The sequence below is a fragment of the Hippoglossus hippoglossus genome, chromosome 21 (genome assembly GCF_009819705.1).
Source record: "Hippoglossus hippoglossus isolate fHipHip1 chromosome 21, fHipHip1.pri, whole genome shotgun sequence".
In the NCBI taxonomy this organism is placed as follows: domain Eukaryota; kingdom Metazoa; phylum Chordata; class Actinopteri; order Pleuronectiformes; family Pleuronectidae; genus Hippoglossus; species Hippoglossus hippoglossus.
The window spans coordinates 3,413,234-3,434,328 of NC_047171.1; the positions used below are offsets into that span (position 1 = coordinate 3,413,234).

The window sequence follows — 21,095 nt, forward strand, 5'->3', positions numbered from 1 at the left end:
CTCACCCTGTTCTTCTTCAGGTTGGAGAGCTCGTCCACCACAACCTTCTGCTCCTTGATCTGGAATTTAATGACAACACATATTTCACTAAGCTGATGAAATGAAACCTGTTCCGGCCAGGAAAGCTTGATAACAGACTCAGACATGTTTGTGTCTCATACGTTAGCCACTAGCTACATGTTTGTGTCTCCTACATTAGCCACTAGCTACATGTTTGTGTCTCCTACATTAGCCACTAGCTACATGTTTGTGTCTCCTACATTAGCCACTAGCTACATGTTTGTGTCTCACAGGTTAACCACTAGCTACATGTTTGTGTCTCACACATTAGCCACTAGCTACATGTTTGTGTCTCATATGTTAGCCACTAGCTACATGTTTGTGTCTCATACATTAGCCACTAGCTACATGTTTGTGTCTCACACGTTAGCCCCTAGCTACATGTTTGTGTCTCATACGTTAGCCACTAGCTACATGTTTGTGTCTCATACGTTAGCCACTAGCTACATGTTTGTGTCTCACACGTTAGCCCCTAGCTACATGTTTGTGTCTCACACGTTAGCCACTAGCTACATGTTTGTGTCTCACACGTTAGCCACTAGCTACATGTTTGTGTCTCACACGTTAGCCACTAGCTACATGTTTGTGTCTCACACGTTAGCCCCTAGCTACATGTTTGTGTCTCACACGTTAGCCACTAGCTACATGTTTGTGTCTCACACGTTAGCCACTAGCTACATGTTTGTGTCTCACACGTTAGCCACTAGCTACATGTTTGTGTCTCACACGTTAGCCCCTAGCTACATGTTTTTGTCTCACACATTAGCCACTAGCTACATTTTTGTGTCTCATACGTTAGCCACTAGCTACATGTTTGTGTCTCCTACATTAGCCACTAGCTACATGTTTGTGTCTCCTACGTTAGCCACTAGCTACATGTTTGTGTCTCACACGTTAGCCACTAGCTACATGTTTGTGTCTCACACGTTAGCCACTAGCTACATGTTTGTGTCTCACACGTTAGCCACTAGCTACATGTTTGTGTCTCACACGTTAGCCACTAGCTACATGTTTGTGTCTCCTACGTTAGCCACTAGCTACATGTTTGTGTCTCACACGTTAGCCACTAGCTACATGTTTGTGTCTCACACGTTAGCCACTAGCTACATGTTTGTGTCCCACACGTTAGCCACTAGCTACATGTTTGTGTCTCACACGTTAGCCACTAGCTACATGTTTGTGTCTCACACATTAGCCACTAGCTACATGTTTGTGTCTCACACGTTAGCCACTAGCTACATGTTTGTGTCTCATACGTTAGCCACTAGCTACATGTTTGTCTCACACGTTAGCCACTAGCTACATGTTTGTGTCTCATACGTTAGCCCCTAGCTACATGTTTGTGTCTCATACATTAGCCACTAGCTACATGTTTGTGTCTCCTACATTAGCCACTAGCTACATGTTTGTGTCTCACACGTTAGCCACTAGCTACATGTTTGTGTCTCATACTTTAGCCACTAGCTACATGTTTGTGTCTCCTACATTAGCCACTAGCTACATGTTTGTGTCTCCTACATTAGCCACTAGCTACATGTTTGTGTCTCACACGTTAGCCACTAGCTACATGTTTGTGTCTCACACGTTAGCCACTAGCTACATGTTTGTGTCTCATAAGTTAGCCACTAGCTACATGTTTGTGTCTCATAAGTTAGCCACTAGCTACATGTTTGTGTCTCACACGTTAGCCACTAGCTACATGTTTGTGTCTCATACATTAGCCCCTAGCTACATGTTCTTTGCTAACAGTACCTTCTTGTTTAGTTCCTCCTTGAGTGCAGACTGCCATTCAAAGCTGTCCTCGTTGTCTCGGCCTTTAGAGGACATCGTGTGGAAGTGTTTAGTTGGATCAGTGGAATTGAAGCTAGTTATCTTCAGAGGAAACCACGCGCATCTTCTTCTTCTTCTTCTTCTTCTTCTTGTTGTTAATGGCGGGTGGCAACTAACGTTAAAGGCGCATTACCGCCACCTACTATGCTGGAGTGTGGGTCAGAGTGTTTGGTTTGCGGAAATACATAAAACAAAAAAACAAAGAGGAAAAAAACAAAACAACAACAAATAAATCTCTATTTCAGACTATTCCCACTGAAGATACACTTTTTAAAACACATTTCCACAATGAACAAAAAATTGAGCCTTGAGTTTTCAGGTCTTTGTATTTTGCTTTAAATTCGTGTTTGTTCTGTATGTTTCAATGTGTAGATGTTGATTTTGCGAAGTGTAATTTAGGCATTTTATTACCTTATATAGCAAAGCTATTATAACTACTATAATCATTCAGTCTTCCTTTACTACCTTTCTGAAACCTCAGATAGTGATTCATCTTGTAGGCATGTGAGAGAGCATTGATGCTTCCTACATATCAAACAAAACAAACTCAGACCATTCAGTGATGAAGAAAGAACCTGTTCTTATTGTGTACTGAGAATGACTAATCTTCTTGGTGGGACCCAGTGATGATAGAGCCTCAGCTTTTCTTACTTGAATATATAAGATTATTGTATCGCAGATCTGTTGACAGAGAGGATTACTGGTACACATAGAGGCAGCCACACCACAGAGCTTGAAGTATAATAGAAACACGTCAGTATTATAGTGTATGGAAGGTAGCAAATAACAAGTCTAGATCACTGCAAGTCACGTCAGCATCATCATTATTTTTGGTTTGAGTGGAGTCTGTCTCAAGGTCAATTTATCCCAACACGCCAGGGACCGATGGCATCAAAACATAAAACATTTAGATCTAAAACATTCAAATTCTTTGAGGCTTCTCAAACACATGTCAGACAGAGCTTTGGTAAGGTACACTTTACATCATAGACGATATGAAACATATAAATGAAGTATTAAGTCACAGTTTCCCTGACAATGGGTAAATAGACAATGAATAAAAGAAACAGAATCATTATATTTGAAATACACACAGGAATGCTTTCCCAGATTTCTCTGGTTGTGAGGCCGGGTGCACCATGGACGGGTGATTATCACAGAGCTAAGACACAAACACACTCAGACTCATCTCCACACACAAGCACCTGTATGGAAACACACACTGTCATAGTGTGGACAACAACAGCACAAACCACTGAGTGACCATGCTTCCATTTGTCCAGAAAATAAAGGTTGAACAAAGTCACATGAGTTTAGTCCCTGTGTTGTTGTTTCCACTTTGAAGAATTGGAAAATTGACTCAGATGATGATATGACAAGGAAAAAAATCACACAGGGGAACAAATGTGGAAAGAGTTCTTGCTCACACTTTATTGTTTTGTCTCTTTTCTCTGTTATAGGTCATACACAGATGATGAACAAAACCACATGCTGCTACTTCTGTGAGCACACCGCCGAGCTTTGAGCTATATGCTAATATACTGTAAGCATGCTAACAGGCAATGCATTAAATTGTAAAGGTAACTTTACCATCTAATCATATTTCATCCTATAATAATACATCATTACTTATTTTACCATTATAGTCTGTATTAATAATCTGAGTATCTTTTAACCAAAATTATCAAATTAATATTAGGAGGTGCAATATTTGCCTCAGGATTAAAGTGTAATCATATAAGTAAAGTATAATCTGTATCAAATATAAAGTAGCAAGAAATGAAGTAGAATTTGCCCCAAAGAGAACAGTACTTAAGTAAATGGGCACATAGTTACTTTCCACCACTTATACAAAGTACTGGACAAATGGTTGACCCGACGATGAAGCTATAAAGAAAGGTCAGAGGATCACCAACATCACGAGGCAATCCATCCATTTCTGCTCAAACCACAAAAGTTGACCTCATGGTGGCGCTAGAGGAAAAAATTAGGGGGTCATCGTCCAATAGTTGTTTGGGATTTTTCAGTCCTTGCCAAAGAATCCAAACCTCCAGTGGTTGGTCAAGCCCCCTGGGAACCTGCAGTGCAACACGCAAACACACCTGCTCCCAGTAATGCTGTAATGTATTGATCTGAAACAGCTGTCAGGTGTTTACCGTTTCATTCCCTGGAAGCATGGGCGGTCATTTTGGGAACGGTGGCCAGGTCACAGCCAGACAGTGTGACCTTTGATGTTTGTCGTTCTTTGGTGGACAGAGAGGAGCTTGTCAGGCGCACATCAAAGTCTTAGGTCCCAGGCAGCGGTAGAAATCCACAGACACAATTTGACCACAGTGCCATGTTCCAAAAATGGCTAACGGTAATAATTATAATCATTGTGTTTGGTGTTCTTTGGTCGCTCAGCTGGTTGGTAATCTTTCTCTGTCCAGTACCATGAGATTTTGGGAGACCTCACTCATTCAAGCCTGGTTTCATTGAATTACACGAGCCATTTGGGAATTGTTCTTTAACAACTTTTAGCCCATGTGTAACTCGGTTTAAGAACTCAGGACAAATAAAAAGCAGAAGCCCAGTGGGAAAAATAGATGAATAATCAGACCCAGCCTCATGCACACTGCTCTCCAGGTGACATTTCACATCCTGCCTCCACCTCGATCCCTTCTTCCACCGCGGCTTGCGAGTGTCACACAACCTAAGTGTGCAGGAGGCGTGTCATTCTCATATTTTTGTCCTGGAGGTACAAATTTAGCCCACGTAAACACAGCTTGTTGTTGCTGCAGAGGCGGGTTGGAGAGAGAATCCCTCAGACATATCTGCAGCTCATATGGCCGCAGAATGACACAGCAGCCGTCTGACCGCTGATGACAGGCGCTGCACCTGAGCCTACCTGACACACTGGCCCTTTAATAGTGTGGCCAGTAATCTGTTTGCACCAGCTCTATGTTTGCCGACTTCCAAACTGCTGGGAGCTCTCTGTGATCCTTGAATAGATCACAAAGGGGTTAGAAGTGCCTATTGTCATCACCCAGCTCAAAATATGTGCTTATGTTTCTTGTTGGGGTCAGTGTTGCTCCCTGAAGCCAAGAGATGACACAGAAAAGATCTTGTTGATCTGGGACGAGAAGAAACCAGTGCTTTGTACAGTTTCTCCAAAACATTGACATTTGTGAAAAATAATAACAACAATAACACATTTCATTATTAGTAGATAAGCACAGTAACATCCATGCAAAATATAGTCAAGATAGATAATGAGTGGGGAGTTGGTTGGCTGAGAAAGGATGGATTATTTTAAGGCTAAATACGGGAGGGGATTCCGGGATGTTAATCCCCCCCCCCCCCCTCCCCCGTGCCCACAATTTCTCCTGCTCTCTGTGCATTATGCACGTGTGAGTAGTTTGTGGTACTTTTCTTAACCTGAAATAATAAAGGCCTTTGAGTTAAAAGAGCATCTGTTGTGGTTTTAGGAAGGTTTGTTCCCTGGACTATTTCTGGCCAGATGCAGTAACTCCTCTGATTGACAACCTCATGGTGATGACATGTTTTAAAACCATAGCCAATCCATTTTTTTGTATGTATTAAAGAAACAATAAATAATGTGTTAATTTGGATGGTGCATATTTAGTTAATTGTATACTGTTTCCTTGTACCTTTATCTTTAATGTAAATAATAACTTTTTATTCATCTATAACTGATGATCCTATTAGAGTACCCTGAAGGTGTTGAATCCCACAATTTAGAATATACTATCTTCTAGTAGTACGTTCTAATAACACATCCCGCCCTTAAATTATATTTATGAAAGGAAGAGGAGAAAGAAGAGGAAACTCAGTAGAACATATAGCTCGGCCAAGGCCAGACACCAAATTTCACACATTCATAAATATCAGTCCCCTACATATGCCAGATCCATGAATTATTTCCTGAGAAATCCATCCTTGATCCCACCTAATCCAGACCTGCACCAAAAATTGAATTGGTTCTTTCCTGACACATATAAAGTCCTTCCACCAAGTTTCATGATAATTTGTCAGGTTTTTTTTTGTGTAATCTTGCTTACAAACAAGTCAACCAACCAATAGACAGGGGTGAAAACGTAACCTCCTCGGTGGAGGTAATTACACCGATAGCTGATCGGTGAATTTGTAGAATTTACTGGGAATTCTATTGTAAGTTGAGCTAATATCTTATTGTATGTTATAACAGGGCCGTATATACAGGTGGGAGTTTATTGGAGGGACATGACTGCAGCGAAAATCAGAAATAATGAAGAGGCTCTTCAGCCCTCATCAATCTTTGAGCAACCAGGAGGGTCATCCAAGAGCAAAGGAACAAGATGTCACAAACTACTCTACTGCATATTTTGGCAGTATTCATTACACCATCAGTCCAATGAAAGTCCAGAAACACACATCATGATGTTTTAGTGTTGGCACAAGGCAGCGAGGGTCCCACTCAGCTGATAAGAGCCTTTTACAGGCCACTGTACACTGTTGAGTTGAGAGAAACATATTGTATATGTGCTCACTTAGCCTGTGTTTATTACTTTTTATGGACGCGGGCCAAGGAGCTCTCATCAATGCAACCTGTAATTATGGCTGTGATTCTGTTGTGTTGACCTGGGTGGACAAATGCAAGTCATCCAAATGTATGATTTCAACACCGTTTTTTCTCTGATTGCAACAGGCTGCTTGATAAACAGGTTCAAGGCAACAGTTGTAGGTTCTGCTGCCAAAATGTTCAACATGTTTAATAGTGTTTAATTTGTCATCACGCGCAGAGGCAAGTGCAGTTAATCTTTAACCTTCGCAGCCTCTTTTCTCTCTTCACCTCGTAAGACACGAGCCAGAACAGACACGTATACAACGTATAAGGTATAAACAGTTAGATCCACCTCTTCTGCAATATGGAAAAATGCTATTTACTCATCAGTTCATCAATAAAATGTTCAAATGATACGATAAATAACACTATGAGACTCTCTGGGACCAGTTTCTTTGTTTATCTTCTCACACCAGCACTTCAGATAAAGTACGATTTTGAATGCAGGACCTGCACTTGAGTGTTTGTAGATTGTGAAAGTGTCAATATTGTGTTGCTGCGTTCGACTTTGTACTATGTAATTAGCTGCCTTTGGTGTTATTTGTCCTCTTTGTGAAAGCACATTGTAAGGACTGTTATTAAATGTGCTAAATAATATAAGGTATTATTAAAAGATATAATTAATAGCAACAATAATAATTACACTTATTGATATTATTATTAAGGTGATATTATTATTATTATTATTATTATTGTTGTTGTTGTTGTTGTTATTATCTTATAGTAATAAAGATGTGATGTGAAGAAAACACTGAACAAACACACAAACAGCCTCCAGGCTTTGATCAGCATTTATTTCGTTTGCTTTGATCTGCATTTATTTCGTTTGCTTTGATCTGCATTTATTTCGTTTGCTGTCACGAAAAAAATTGTGTTATCTTTGTGGAACACGTCTTTGTCCAGGGTTTCTCCTCTCGTGGGGGCAACTCGTCACCTCTGCCTTCAAACACAGGAAGGAGCCACGTGCGGGCAAACAAGTGCACGAGCACAATTCAAACGGCAGCTCGGTGGGAAAAGTGTTGATGAAAATTGTAAACAGTGACACGTTTTGTGGTGCGTGGATCATAGACCGTGTGTGTGTGTGTGCGTGTGTGTGTGCGCGTGGGTTCTCTTGTCTCTTTCCTGAAAGGCTCTCGACAATCCCGCTTGGTCACGTGACAGCGGGTGCGTGTATATTCGAGGCTGGCCGTGCACACAGCGGACACAGAGCAGAGAGCCGCGCCGCGTCGTGCAGACACACACACGCAACCCTCCCGCCGCAGCCCGGACACGCACACTTTAATTTTCTTTCCGACTTCAGCTACAGTGTTAGCTAAGTTTGGAGAGGAGGATCCCGCAGCCCGCGTCCTGTCCTCGGCTTGTTGTGGTGGTTTCGCTCCGGTGCTCGACTCGAAGCAGGAGCAGCAGCAGCGGCAGCTTGTGCAACGCGGAGCGGGTTGTGTCTGTCACCTGGACGCGCTCACCATGGAGAACCCCGGAGCCAGGACGACATGTTGCGGTGGGTTCTTCTTCTTCTTCTTCTTCCCCTCTTCTTCTTCACTCGTGTTGTGACGCTGTGTGTGATGGACACGGAGCCCGTGAACGGGGATCGGGCTCTGCGGACTCTGCGGGCTCTGCGGGCTCGGTGGGCGGTCCGCTGTCACCCTCTGTGAACGCGGGTAAAGCGGGTTCGTTCTTCTTCTCATGTGTACGATGGTACATGTGATGACCCACTAACTGACCCACTAACATCATGTCAACACCGCTGTGGCTCCACAGCGGTGTTGACATGATGCTCACAGACCTTCAGTCTGTGAGCTGTAGTCTCTCTCTCTCCCTCTCTCTCTCTCTGTGTGAACGCGAGTAAACAACCCCCCCCCCCCCTCTCTCCCCCAGATGTGGACCACCAGCTGTTGCTCAGTGAATTTTTGTTGTTCTGACGGTCAAACATTTTTTCTTTCCACAGGATCTATGCGAGATTTCTTCACTTCCGCCAAATTCCTCATTTACATGGGCCACGCGCTGTCAACATGGGTGAGTGAGACACTGGAGCTGCCACAGGTCACCTGAGACACACAGGACACACATCTCCATCATACGTGTGTGTGTCTGTGTGTCTGTGTGTGTGTATTTACACTGTCATGACAGGTCATCAAGGGTTGTTCTAAAAGGGGCCACAATTTACATGGGGGGGGGGGGGGGGGGGGGCAATGCCTGATTCCGTAAGGTGCACAATGAAGGCACCCCTTGTTTAGTCTTTGATTAAAAGCCACACATCACTAGATTTATTTTGAAAATCCGTCCTTGTTCGAGCACATTGTTTTGCTCAAAAATGCTCAGAAGATAACAAATGATCATATTTCTTGTTAGTGCAACTGATCAGCTGAGGACAGTGTCTCTGCTGGCAGGCTACAGCAGTGGCACTATTAGCTTATACAGCACCCTGGGTGACCTAAATCCCCCCCCCCCCCCCTACACACACACACACACATGCACAGACACGACACCCTCATTATCTAGTGTTCGGGAAGTAATAAATAAATAAATTACTATCTAAATGCGTGAATCAGTTCCATAACACACGTCAAGTAACTAATTCACAACAAAGGTACGGACACATTGTATTGTGGATTTTCACATTTTCCCTATTTGCAACAACTAAAAGAAAAGTCATGAAGTCAGAACATTCAAAAAAATGCTGGTGCACACACACACACACACACACAAACACACACTTGCACATGGACCAACAATGTGTGGTATGTGCAGAATAGGCAAAGCAACAATGTTAAGCAGTGTTAACAGAAACATGAGAACGTGAGGGAGTAGGAAGGGGACGTTTTATAAAGGACAGTGTGTGTGGACAGGTTGGGGGGGGGTTATCGTGGGGAAGGAAAGAGGACAATCTCTCCGAACTCGTACTCTCACACTGGTCATGTGATGCTGATAAAACGGATCAGGCCTCAGTGCAAAGCTTCGCTGATAATGATTTGACTCTGTGTCACAGGCAACATCACAACTGTTAGAACAATGAAACTTAATTCAATTATACCCAGTGTTACGTGAAAGCTGAATATTGTCAAGTAGGCATACTGTGAATACTTTATTTTTGAATGTCTTATTATTATATTGACAACATGTTGTACTATTTCATTTGGAGGTTATTTACTATTGAATATGGAAGTTTATATATAAGTGTTTTTCTGCACGCTTTGTCAAGTGACACTATCCATGCTTCTGATAGAGCTATTTAAATTTAGTTTGTTTTATTTTTATGTTTCTGACCACAGCCCCATATCACAGTAGGGTTAAAAATGTTCTAATTTCAGTTTAGAAAATTTAAAAGCTTCTTGCAAATGCAGCAGTTGTTTCTAAGTTCTGAAATTGTTGAATTTAACTTAGAATTAAAGTAAACGTTTTACCTTAACAGCTGTTATAAATAACCTAACTGGCTTTATCGTCTATATATGATTTGTTTTCCATTAACCAAACTAAACTAACTAATGTGTCATTGTTATGTGTTACATAACAATGACACATTAGTCATTACAGTTCAAAATGATGTTTTCCCTTCGTAGCTCACCACAATACTGGTGTTTACAAATAACTCTCCAGATGAAGTGAAGATGGTGATATCTTTTCAGGTCTTTCAAGCAGGGAGGGGTTCTCATTTTCTTCTGCACAATAAATAATCCAAATTTCATTTCCCAGGGGGACCGAATGTGGAACTTTGCCGTGGCCGTGTTCCTGGTTGAACTCTATGGGAACAGCCTGCTGCTCACGGCCGTGTACGGGCTGGTGGTGGCGGGCTCCGTGTTGCTGCTGGGAGCCATCATTGGAGACTGGGTCGACAGAAACCCCAGACTCAAAGGTAAGGCAGAAACAAATCCAAGCCAAGTCTGAAGCCTGTCTTTTTAATAGATTGTAATAACCTGACTTTTTTCGTGAAATAAGTGAGAAAAACTTTGTGGATGTTTTTATAGCTTTGCACACTGTTTGCACATGAGCAGTTTCCCTCCCTCTCGTTCACAGATAGATGCACCTCTTGTGCAATGTGCATCCAGAGGAATTAGGCAAAAACACTATTAGATTAGTTTCAGGGGGTGGGGTGGGGGGGCTGGGGAATGTATCCAACTTTCTTGTGGAAGCGCTAATGAACTAGTTTCCTAGACAGAAATCCGTTGTCCCTGATCACATCTCTGTCCCTAATGCTCATCGCGGTGTCTCCACAGTGGCCCAGACCTCGCTGCTTGTCCAGAACAGTTGCGTCATCTTGTGTGGGATCCTCCTGATGGTTGTTTTCCAGTTCAAAGAACAGCTCGTGGATCTCTACAGCGGATGGATTCTGGTGAGAACCCCCCCCCACCCCCCCAACCAAACCCCTACCCCCACACCACCCGCTACACACTTTGCTCTTTCAACGTGAGCTTATGGGGGATTTTCACTGAAAGCATTTTTACCCCTTTCTCCTCAAGTACAACACTCTGACCCCTGAATCTTGCTTTTACTGATATGTGCCCCCCCCACGTCAATATGATTTATGTCCACGTGAACGACTTTTACAGAAGAATCAGCGTAATTGCTTCTTTGAAAACCTTTGACTTGCTCATCTGTTCCTCCAACGTATAGTGAAACAGTACTTTTGTTGTTAATTCGTTTTTAGGAAGAAAATATCTAATAATATAACTTGTTTTCTTATTTCATTATACTCAGCATTGTTATCTTGTCATTGCAATTATCACCTGCTTTTTAGGTCAGTAGATAAATCAGGGTTATTGTTTGGAAAGTCATGGTTAGTGTTCAAATTCAAAACCTATAAATGAGTGCTACTAGGGGCACGGCCACATAGTTATTAGGAGATACTCATTTATTTCTTTGTAAAAACAGGAATTGGTTAATTAAAAAGCCTGTCACAACAAATACTGAATGGTTTAGAAGGACCATCAACACATGTGGGAGGACTTCCAGTCTCTCCCCTGTAAAATGACACAAACCTGGTGAATGTCAACATGAGCTTAAAGATCATTTACATAATAAACAACAGATGATAGTTGATACATAAATAGAAGGGTCTATAAATTAAGGAAATATAGAATAAGTGCTAATTAAATTAAATGATATGCTATGCTATAACTACATAAATAGCTTTTTAGTGTCATTCCAAACAAATATTAAAATGTAATAAGTGCTTCAGTGTTAGTCTCCAGGACATGACTGTTTGTCTATGTAATGACTTAAAACAGCTGTTGTGTAGTTGAGATGGAAAGGATGGCCGAGTTTGAAGATAGGTGGGGTCCGACCCATGAGTACTAATATAATACTGAGTGCTCATGTAGTAATGTAGTAATGAGTGCTGAGTACTTATGTCATAATGTCAACGTGTTTATGGGCGTCGTGGATGCTGTGTTTCCATAGTAAGGCGATCCCTCGCTGATTAGTGAGCTTGGAATATTAGTTCAGCAGTTACAAAACAAAGCTCACTGTGGCGCAATCCCAGTTTCTTAACTCAAAGATGTGGAACACGTTCTGCAGCTCCCTGAGCCTGAGGGGCTGAGTTCCAGAGTGGGATGGTGGCCGTCCGTCATGGGGGGGCGAAGACGTTGGTGTGTTGGGTTGAAACCGAGGCCTCTCTGTTGAGGGGAAAGTGTCCAATGATGCGCTCTGAATTTGTGGGACACCTTTGGGTTTCCAAAGAAAGGTGTGAGGGTTCACAGTTTGGGAGAGTTGAGAGTGTTGCTGTGTGTGTGTGTGTGTGTGTATGTGTGCGTGCATGTGTGTGTGTGTGTGTGTGGTTGGTGAAACAGGAGATCGAGTGTCTCGTTGAAGACTGAGTAGTCAGCAGGTTCTTCAGGCGGAGAGCGAGAGAGAGAGAGAGAGAGAGAGAGAGAGGAATGTGGCCTGGCCTGCTGTAGAATGTTTTATGTTCTGTCCAGCTGCATTACAGTGAACTTACAGCTCAACAAACAACGTCCGTGGCCAGTGTGTTTAACAAATAGGCGTTTTCTAGACAAAATAATCTCCTTTAATCTAATATTTCTATCTTCTACTTCATAATTGTGGCTGCAGCTGAGGTCTCATGCTGAGTGTTATGTAGCCGTCACACTGTTTGTCTGTAAGCAGCAACATTCACAGAATGTTATAGATTCGTTCCACAGGAAACTATTGATTTTTAACTTAAAAACCAAGTCTCACTTCACAATTGTTTTGTGCATTTTAACGGAGTCAAAGCATTATTAGAATAGCAAGAATGAAAAGTGGATGAAAATTAACGTCACTTTTTGTCTGAATTTATTGTAATTTCTGCCAGAATACCCTGTGATGAGGGATTAGCTGGTTAGTATTTGGGGCAGCGGGACAGTGTGTGTACTGTGTGTGTGTGTGTGTGTGTGTGTGTGTGTGTGTGTGTGTGTGTGTGTGTGTGTGTGTGTGTGTGTGTGTGTGTGTGTGTGTGTGTGTGTGTGTGTGTGTGTGTGTGTGTGTGTGTGTGTGTGTGTGTGTGTTAAAGAAACCACGTGTCACCCAGTGCAACGATGGAGCCTTAGGGCACAGAGGAATAACACACACAGTGCTTGTTATGAGGATCGATATATTTTAGTTTTTCAGGGTTTACAACTTTAAGAGCTATGATCTTTAATGACCTAATATTGATGTTGAACTTTGTCTTTGGTTTTTGTTTTTTAGACGATTTGCTACATTCTGGTCATCACCATTGCCAACATCGCCAACCTGGCCAGCACAGCGACCTCCATCACCATCCAGAGGGACTGGGTTGTGGTGGTGGCAGGTCCGGACAGCAGCAATTTGGCAGGTCAGTGTTTCTTACTTGCTGCATTGATTGGTGGCCGCACGTGACCTGTTATCAGATATATCCTCAGTGGGGCAGACTTTGAATCCTCGATGCTGACTCACTCTCGTTTTTCACCTTTTATGTCCCTGCTGTTTCCCCTGATTGTTGCAAGCTATTTGAAAGATTTTCTATAAAAGATATGTTGGAAAACATTCGCAAACAAATATGAACTTGGTGACCTTTACCACTGTCACATATAAATGTGTAAAACCTGCCCAAATAACGAGCACTCTAATGGTAATAATTAATAATGAGCTACATTCCTTGTATCAAACAGACATGAATGCCACAGTGCGGATTATTGACCAGTTGACCAACATCCTGGCTCCCATGTTGGTGGGCCAGATCATGTCCTTTGGCTCCCATTTCATTGGCTGTGGCTTCATCTCCGGCTGGAACCTGTGCTCCATGTGTTTGGAGTATGCTCTGCTGTGGAAGGTCTACCAGAAGACACCGGCGCTGGCCGTGAAAGCTGGACAGAAAGAGCAGCAGCAGGAGCTTAAACAGCTCAGTCCCCAGAAAGGTAGCTGCAGGAACCTTGTTTTAATGTTTACCTACTGATTCTACATGTCTGTCTGTCTGTCTGTCTGTCTGTCTGTCTGTCTGTCTGTCTGTCTGTCTGTCTGTCTGTCTCTCTCTCTGTCTGTCTGTCTGTCTGTGTATCTGTCTGTCTGTCTCTCTGTCTGTCTCTCTTTCTCTCTCTCTCTGTCTGTCTGTCTGTCTGTCTGTCTGTCTGTCTGTCTGTCTCTCTCTCTCTCTGTCTGTCTGTCTGTCTGTCTGTGTCTCTGTCTATCTCTCTCTCTCTCTCTCTCTCTCTCTCTCTGTCTGTCTGTCTGTCTGTCTGTCTGTCTGTCTGTCTCTCTCTCTCTCTCTGTCTGTCTCTCTTTCTCTCTCTCTCTCTCTCTCTCTCTCTCTCTCTCTCTCTCTCTCTCTCTCTCTCTCTGCAGAGTTTGCTGCGATTTAGACAGACAGATTCATTATTAATAAAAAATGGAATAAGCTGAATAACTGCATCTCTCCCTTTCCGCTACCCTGTTGCAGAATTAGAGAACGGCCAGAGTCCAGAGGAATCTTTTCAGCCGCTGATGAATGAAGCCTCAGTGGTGACCAAGCCTGACTCTCCCAAGGAGCGCGGCTGCTGCTACCAAGTGTCCGAGCCCCTGCGCACCTTGAAGTTCGGCTGGGTGGCCTACTACAACCAGGACATCTTTTTCGCCGGCATGTCCCTGTCTTTCCTTTACATGACGGTGCTGGGGTTCGACTGCATCACCACGGGCTACGCCTATATGCAGGGCCTCAACGGCTCGGTGCTCAGCCTGCTGATGGGGGCTTCGGCTGTGTTCGGTATCTGCGGCACTGTCGCCTTCACTTGGGTTCGCAAAAAATGTGGCTTGATCCGCACGGGCTTCATCTCGGGCATGGCCCAGCTGTTCTGCCTCATGATGTGCGTCGCCTCCGTGTTCACTCCGGGGAGCCCCTTCGACCTCAGTGTCTCACCCTTCGAGGACATTTACACCCACTTGGTTGGAGAGAAGACCCTGCCCAATAGTGACCTCAGCAGCGTCCACATGGTCGTGAATACCACTACTGCTGCACCGACTGAAGAGTTACCACCTCTGCAGTCCTACATATCTGTCAGTCTGCTGTTTGCTGGCGTCATTGCTGCTAGAATTGGTGAGTATAGTAGTTCCCCTTGATCTTTTCTAGCCCCGTGTTAGCAGTGATTATCCGGATAAGTTGTAATTTATTGGATTATGGAGAGATGTACCATTACTTTACAGGAGATCCAAAGTGCAAACCATGATAGATTGCCTCTGAAGTAAATGGTGCAAAGTCGACGTTGAGGTTTGATTTTTGTATCGGAAAGAACATTTGCATAGGTCGACAGTAGTGTGTCCATGCTTTCTTGGAATGTTCACTTCCTTCCATAAGATTATAAAAGGCCAATTTACGACTTCCTAAAGGTGACTCAAGCAAGAACTCGCAGGTCCACAGGTTGAAAGTTTTCACAAGTCACTGTAATTTCATAATGGATCTCAGTATCTGTCAGAGCAATATCTGCAACCTTTGATGCCAATTATATGTCCTGATAATTGCTGCTACAGCTACTGTTGAGCTCTAAGTCATTTTAATGTGGTTGTAAAAATGCCATTAGGACTGACTGTTGATCTCTCTGCTGCAGGCCTGTGGTCGTTTGACCTGACAGTGACTCAGCTCATCCAGGAGAATGTAATCGAGTCGGAGCGAGGTGTGATCAACGGCGTCCAAAACTCCATGAATTACCTCTTAGACCTGCTGCACTTCATCATGGTGATTCTGGCTCCGAACCAAGAGGCCTTCGGCCTGCTGGTCCTCATCTCAGTCTCTTTTGTGGCCATGGGTCACGCTATGTACTTTAGGTTTGCCTTCAAGAGCCTGGGTACCCGCCTCTTCTTCTGCTTCTCGCCGGAGCAGAAAGTGGAGACCGTGGACAGCCCCTCACTTCCTACCACCGTCTAACCCCATTAAAGAGACTCTGTCCTTGGGACATAGTTCTCAAGCCTTTTCCCAGCCCTGCATCTTATTTATCGAACTAACAGCGTAGCTTGTAGCTGGCGGAATGCTAATGCTAACATAAACCAGAAAACATGCAATAAACCTTCCCTTGTTATGCATAGCCATTAATAAAGCATTAATCATTAGCTGGAGGACGTGAGTAGAGCTTACAGTCGTAGAAAAGTAATCCATAGTAAGAATCTTACGTAAGGCAGGGTTTCTCTAACTCCTTCAGTCTGAGAATCAGAGGAGAGCCTCTCCTCCATCCGTCCATGCTCACACGAGGATCCATCACGTCAAGGCTCGTGACCCCATTTTTTTGGTCTTTTAAAGAAACCAGAAGAAACATTCTCCTCCCAACTGCCTGGATCGAGGATCACTGTTTCCGGTTGTAAATGGTGCTTCAGCTAACAAAAGGGCAAAACCAGGGAGAGACGCTGCAGGGAGGCAGGCACTGAGGCTTGAATGAAGGTGACGGCGGGGGTGTAGGTCTGAGGTCCTACACCGGGCGCATCCTTTGTTTTAAACACTTGCCTTCCAGTGACGTCATTGGTGCTGTAGCTACATCTGCTAGCTGTTCTCTGGTCGCCTTCTCGTGTCAGCTTACATATACACATGTATGAAGAGCGGGTCATGGGCGTCTTTTTATTTGACCAAACGCAAAACTGGGCTCCAGTCTCTTTAATGCATGGTTATAAGGGTTATGCAACGAACTGTATTTATTCAGGAAAGGCAGACGGTGTTTTTTTTATATAGGAATTGTATCAACAGTATTGTGCCATAAGAGACAAATGATAAATCCTATGCACCCTTGTCAATAGTCATCTCACTTACCAAAGTCAAGTCCACGCGTGGCATAAAAGGAAGTGAGGGAAACCAGTTATCTGTCTGAAGCATTCCAAATATATCAGGTGACAGTAGTGTAGCTTCACTAATGCTTCCAATAACCCAAGAACATCTGAATATTTTTAACCCACTCTTAAGATTGTACTTAACATGTTTGTTTTTTTCCTCTACTTTACATGAATAGATTCATGTTGTCACCTTTTGATTTTTGTGTTTTATGAATTCTCTGTGGTGATTTTCTTTTTTTTTAATCATGATTGTTGTTACACAGGCACTTTACGTGATTGACATCTGTCATTACACCCAATGCGTGATCAGGTATTTGATCAATGTTTTTGCACAAGGCTGAGAACCTGACGACCCCCCCCACCCCCCGCACATATATCATATTTCAATCGCTTATAGCCGCCCCCTCTCAGTTTGTTCAGGTGCTGGTGGTTCTAAAATATTAAACTCAGCACCACAAAGTTCATGAGGAAAAGCTGGACCAGCTCCTGTGGAAAAGTCTGAATACACTTCCTCTAAAAGTCAGAGCACAGCCAGGGTTTTCACTCTCATTGCTCCGAGCTTCAGCAGCGAAGGAGACGTTCTGACCAAAGTCAAAGTTCTGTCTTCCGTGGACTTCTTTGGCTTTGCAGCACCAGTGTAGAACATTTACTCAGTAGAACCTCAAGAAATTGCTTGTTTGCATGCTACTTCTCCTGTGAAGTGATTTAACTAAACAAACGTTGTCTTGTCTCCAAAGCAGTTTCAAATCACAGACACTGGGAAAAGTAGCTTCTCTTTAATCTATGTATGTATCACTTCCTCTCCGCCTTCAGTAATTTCTGACGCCTTACGATAAGATAGCATTGACCGCTGTTAAAACGCACACATGTGATACATCAAGGATTAGCAGCCGCACCACACCCAGGTAAAAAAAGAGTAGCCAATTTCTGGGAAATGGCGGGGGTTAAATATTTGGGTTGGACACGGAGGTTGTGGCAACAGGTGTCGGAAAACAGAAGGTTTCTTTCTAGCTGCTTATTCTCATGAAACCTGGTCAAAGAAAGTGGTGCTGAGTCAGGTGAGCCGCGAGCCGAGGACCCACCGGCAACACAGCTTCATTTCCATGTCCCACCCAGGTTTAGTGTAACCTCAAACTCAGGCTGGGCATCAGAGCGACGGCAGAACGGTCAGTCTACTGATTCAGGAATATAACACATGGCCATACATTTTAATGTAAATAAATGTCAGTAAGTTTAAACTTGCATAAGTATACAATTGTAAAATGTAAAAAAAAAAACAACTTTGTGTATACTGTGTTGTGCTGTTTGTCTGAAAACTTGTTTTTTTTACATGTTTTATATACCTAGTGTTAACATTGTATGTTAAATTGAGGTTTCTTAAAATTTTTGGAAATTTATGTACAAAGCAACTACTGCATATCATCTGTCACACACACACACACCCACATACACACGTACACACACACACACACACACACCAGTGTTATTGTTCAATAGGCAGAAACATTCAATCATAAATGGAATCAAATTGATTTGTACATAATAGTTGCACTCCACTCGATATGAGGGCGTTGGCACTGTTTGTATTGCATGAAGTCTTTTGAATAAAGAAAGTCTTTACAATCACCTGTCTGTAGAGCCGTGTGTGTGTGTGTGTGTGTGTGTGTGTGTGTGTGTGTGTGTGTGTGTGTGTGTGTGTGTGTGTGTGTGTGTGTGTGTGTGTGTGTGTGTGTGTGTGTGTGTGTGTGTGTGTGAGAACTGGATTATGGTCCCTGGGTTTCTCGCCCTCAGTTTTGGGCTTGGCTGCTGATGTGAGTCCACATACCACAGACGAGTCAGCTGCTGATTTCCTCCACGTTCTCCCGGGCAGCCGGTGTTAAGGTGACTGGCTGTGAGCTGAGCTGGATGATCTGGACTTGCGTGCCTGCTTTAAACACAAAGAGTGACCTGGTTTTTGTGCAACACAATCGACAGAGGTGCTTGGCCTCGCTGCATTTTCAGTTATTTTAGCATTTTGTATCATTTTATTCAGTTTTATTCCATATTTTACGTCATGATGGTCATATCAGGAGCTTGCACCATATTTAGAGGTTTGCATAACGCACGGTACCGATCCACTTCTCATCGGTGAAGCAGCTCATAAATACAATAGAACCTTTTTGAATCTGTAAGCATTTATAGAAACATATCACATGTATAACCTCTTTCTTCAATTATAGTCAAAAGGGATTATTCTATTTTGATCATTAGATATAAAAAAAAATGTAAAAAGCCCATAGCCCATTTCAACAAGGCAATTTAAAGTTCTTAAAAATATTAAAGGCATCAAAATGTAAAAGCAACATAACACAATACAGATTGTCTTATATTAGTGGGGTTACTAAGATACACAAATGGATTGTGCACGTTAGATTTTTTAATTTTATGACTGTAGAAAGGTGCAAATGTTTCAGCATAAGAAGCTGTGAATCCGCTTGCGCTTCCATAAAACATTCATTCTTAGAACTGAGCACTCGAGAGGGACAAGGACACTGACAGTCGTGAAGGTCCAATGTCTACACACTACAGTGAACTGAGACCGAAGAGAAGTGCTTACAGTGGAGATATCTCTTCCTCGTTATGTGCAGATGAATTAGTGAGCACTTTAAAAAAAAAAGGGAATCTTCACGTTCCGTCAGCATCTTCTGCTGAGGCCCCCGTGTTCACGTGCTTGTGGAAGCCAAAGTTTGCCGGATCCCAGGGATCAGCCCTTCACTGTAAATTCAAAGGTGAGATTAGAGGATTGACGAGAGCGGCTGATAGGGACAGTTGGGTGTGAGAGGCTTAAATATTGCTCCATTTCAGTTAGTCATTTAAGGCATAGATATAGGCTACAGCTCAACAGTTGTATTACTGACACCTGGGTCCGTCTGGATCTCTTTCTTTAAAGGAACATTTTGACATTTTGGGGAGACATGCAGATTTATGTGACTGTTCTTTGGCTTAGTGCCTTCACTTCGTCCAGGAACTCACTAAACTGACGAAGAAATGATCCCTCCATGACACCACAACTACTAGTAATAATTTTAGAGTTGATTGTCAATGCTACCCTTTATTTAACTGGCTTTAATGATGTGCTTGTTGCTCCTGGTTAAGGGTTGCGTGCCTTCCCCAACATTAGAAATGTGATGTGTTCCATGGATAAACCAGATTCCAACGACAAGGCTTTCTTCTATTCATACTGGATCTGCTTTACAGGCGCAGCTCATATCAAGTCAATAAAAGTGACAGATAAAGCGTTTGGGATTCGATAAGGATACATAGGGTGACCCAGTTCACTCGATATCAAACAAGATTCAGAAAAAGACTCCAGCAATCTTTCCTTTGTGGTGGGAAACCGGAGCAGCTGATTGAGAAAGGAACTGAAAACTGCTGAGATCCACTTGTATAACACCACACGACCTTCTCCTTCTGACGCAGCTTTGTCAGGACTTCACGATTTGTTACTGTCTCCAGTTTACAACCCCCGATAACATTAACATTCCACTTCAAGGTCCCCTGGTGACATAAGGACAATTAACTGTTCATGTTTCATGTGACAGTAACCAATAACTGGATTATCCAACGGACAGGCACAATGTGAGGTACTGGGCGGGGGGGGGGGGGGGGGGGCCCTCGTTACTCCTGAAAGCAACTAACTGGCTATAGATGTGTGTCACAGTTCATGAGCTTACACAACATGTGGAGCCCTCTGCAGTTTACATTACATCACACAGCACCGACCATGGAGAAGGCAAAGTGTGGACTCTGAGAGGAACGAGTCAAACATCATTACAGAACGGGATACACCCCCTTTTTATTAAATCTCAAAGCATAGAAAAATGTGTCATTCTACACAGATGTGCATTCATACAGTGTCTATGTACAGTTGTCACCATGGTTTAAATCATTGATTCACGGAGGGTTTAATTAAGATCTTTACTGTTTCAGAATTCCTTTTCTCCCACATATCAGACAGTTCTAGGTCATGGAAGTCAGATGTTGATTGTGTGTGTGTGTGTAATCAAAGGTATAGCAGTTGATTTAAGGTCAAATAAAACATGAACATGAACCAAGAAAGAACCCATAACATTTTGGCAGTGATCCAGACAAAAGGTGCAGATCCGGGAAGTATTTTTATCACTTTCTTCATCGTTACATCGATTTCTTTGGGAATAATTCATGGACGTGGATGAAAGAAGAGAATTTAAAAGGTCTGTTGGGCCTTAGTGGAGGTGTGTGCTCCACTGAGTGTCATTCTAGGATAACATGTCAATAATTATATCACAAGGACCAGAGATTCTCAATCAGGGAGGGGTTCTTCAAGGTGATTCTTCACTTTACTGTAACAATAAATAATAACTTCCCA

General features: G+C 42.9%; 3 protein-coding genes across 3 annotated transcripts in view; 1 reads left to right on the forward strand and 2 right to left on the reverse strand.

Moving 5' to 3' along the window:
• LOC117754416 (ASNSD1 upstream open reading frame protein-like) overlaps positions 1–1,978 on the reverse strand; it is a 2,836-nt gene extending 858 nt beyond the window's left edge. The window contains exons 1-2 of the mRNA XM_034573220.1: positions 1,813–1,978; positions 6–59 (exon numbers count right to left, since the gene is read on the reverse strand). Of these exons, the coding sequence (XP_034429111.1) occupies positions 6–59; positions 1,813–1,887 (129 nt within the window). The 5' untranslated portion in view covers positions 1,888–1,978. The remainder of the gene's footprint in view (positions 1–5; positions 60–1,812) is intronic.
• asnsd1 (asparagine synthetase domain containing 1) overlaps positions 1–2,051 on the reverse strand; it is a 5,489-nt gene extending 3,438 nt beyond the window's left edge. The window contains exons 1-2 of the mRNA XM_034573217.1: positions 1,813–2,051; positions 6–59 (exon numbers count right to left, since the gene is read on the reverse strand). The gene's annotated coding sequence lies outside the window, so the exon portion shown is untranslated. The remainder of the gene's footprint in view (positions 1–5; positions 60–1,812) is intronic.
• The window catches only part of slc40a1 (solute carrier family 40 member 1), a 23,561-nt gene extending 7,628 nt beyond the window's left edge, over positions 1–15,933 (forward strand). Inside the window, exons 2-9 of the mRNA XM_034573218.1 lie at positions 7,892–7,991; positions 8,439–8,506; positions 10,184–10,343; positions 10,705–10,820; positions 13,154–13,280; positions 13,597–13,842; positions 14,361–14,993; positions 15,502–15,933. Of these exons, the coding sequence (XP_034429109.1) occupies positions 7,958–7,991; positions 8,439–8,506; positions 10,184–10,343; positions 10,705–10,820; positions 13,154–13,280; positions 13,597–13,842; positions 14,361–14,993; positions 15,502–15,818 (1,701 nt within the window). The 5' untranslated portion in view covers positions 7,892–7,957 and the 3' untranslated portion in view covers positions 15,819–15,933. The remainder of the gene's footprint in view (positions 1–7,891; positions 7,992–8,438; positions 8,507–10,183; positions 10,344–10,704; positions 10,821–13,153; positions 13,281–13,596; positions 13,843–14,360; positions 14,994–15,501) is intronic.
• Positions 15,934–21,095: the final 5,162 nt, after the last annotated feature.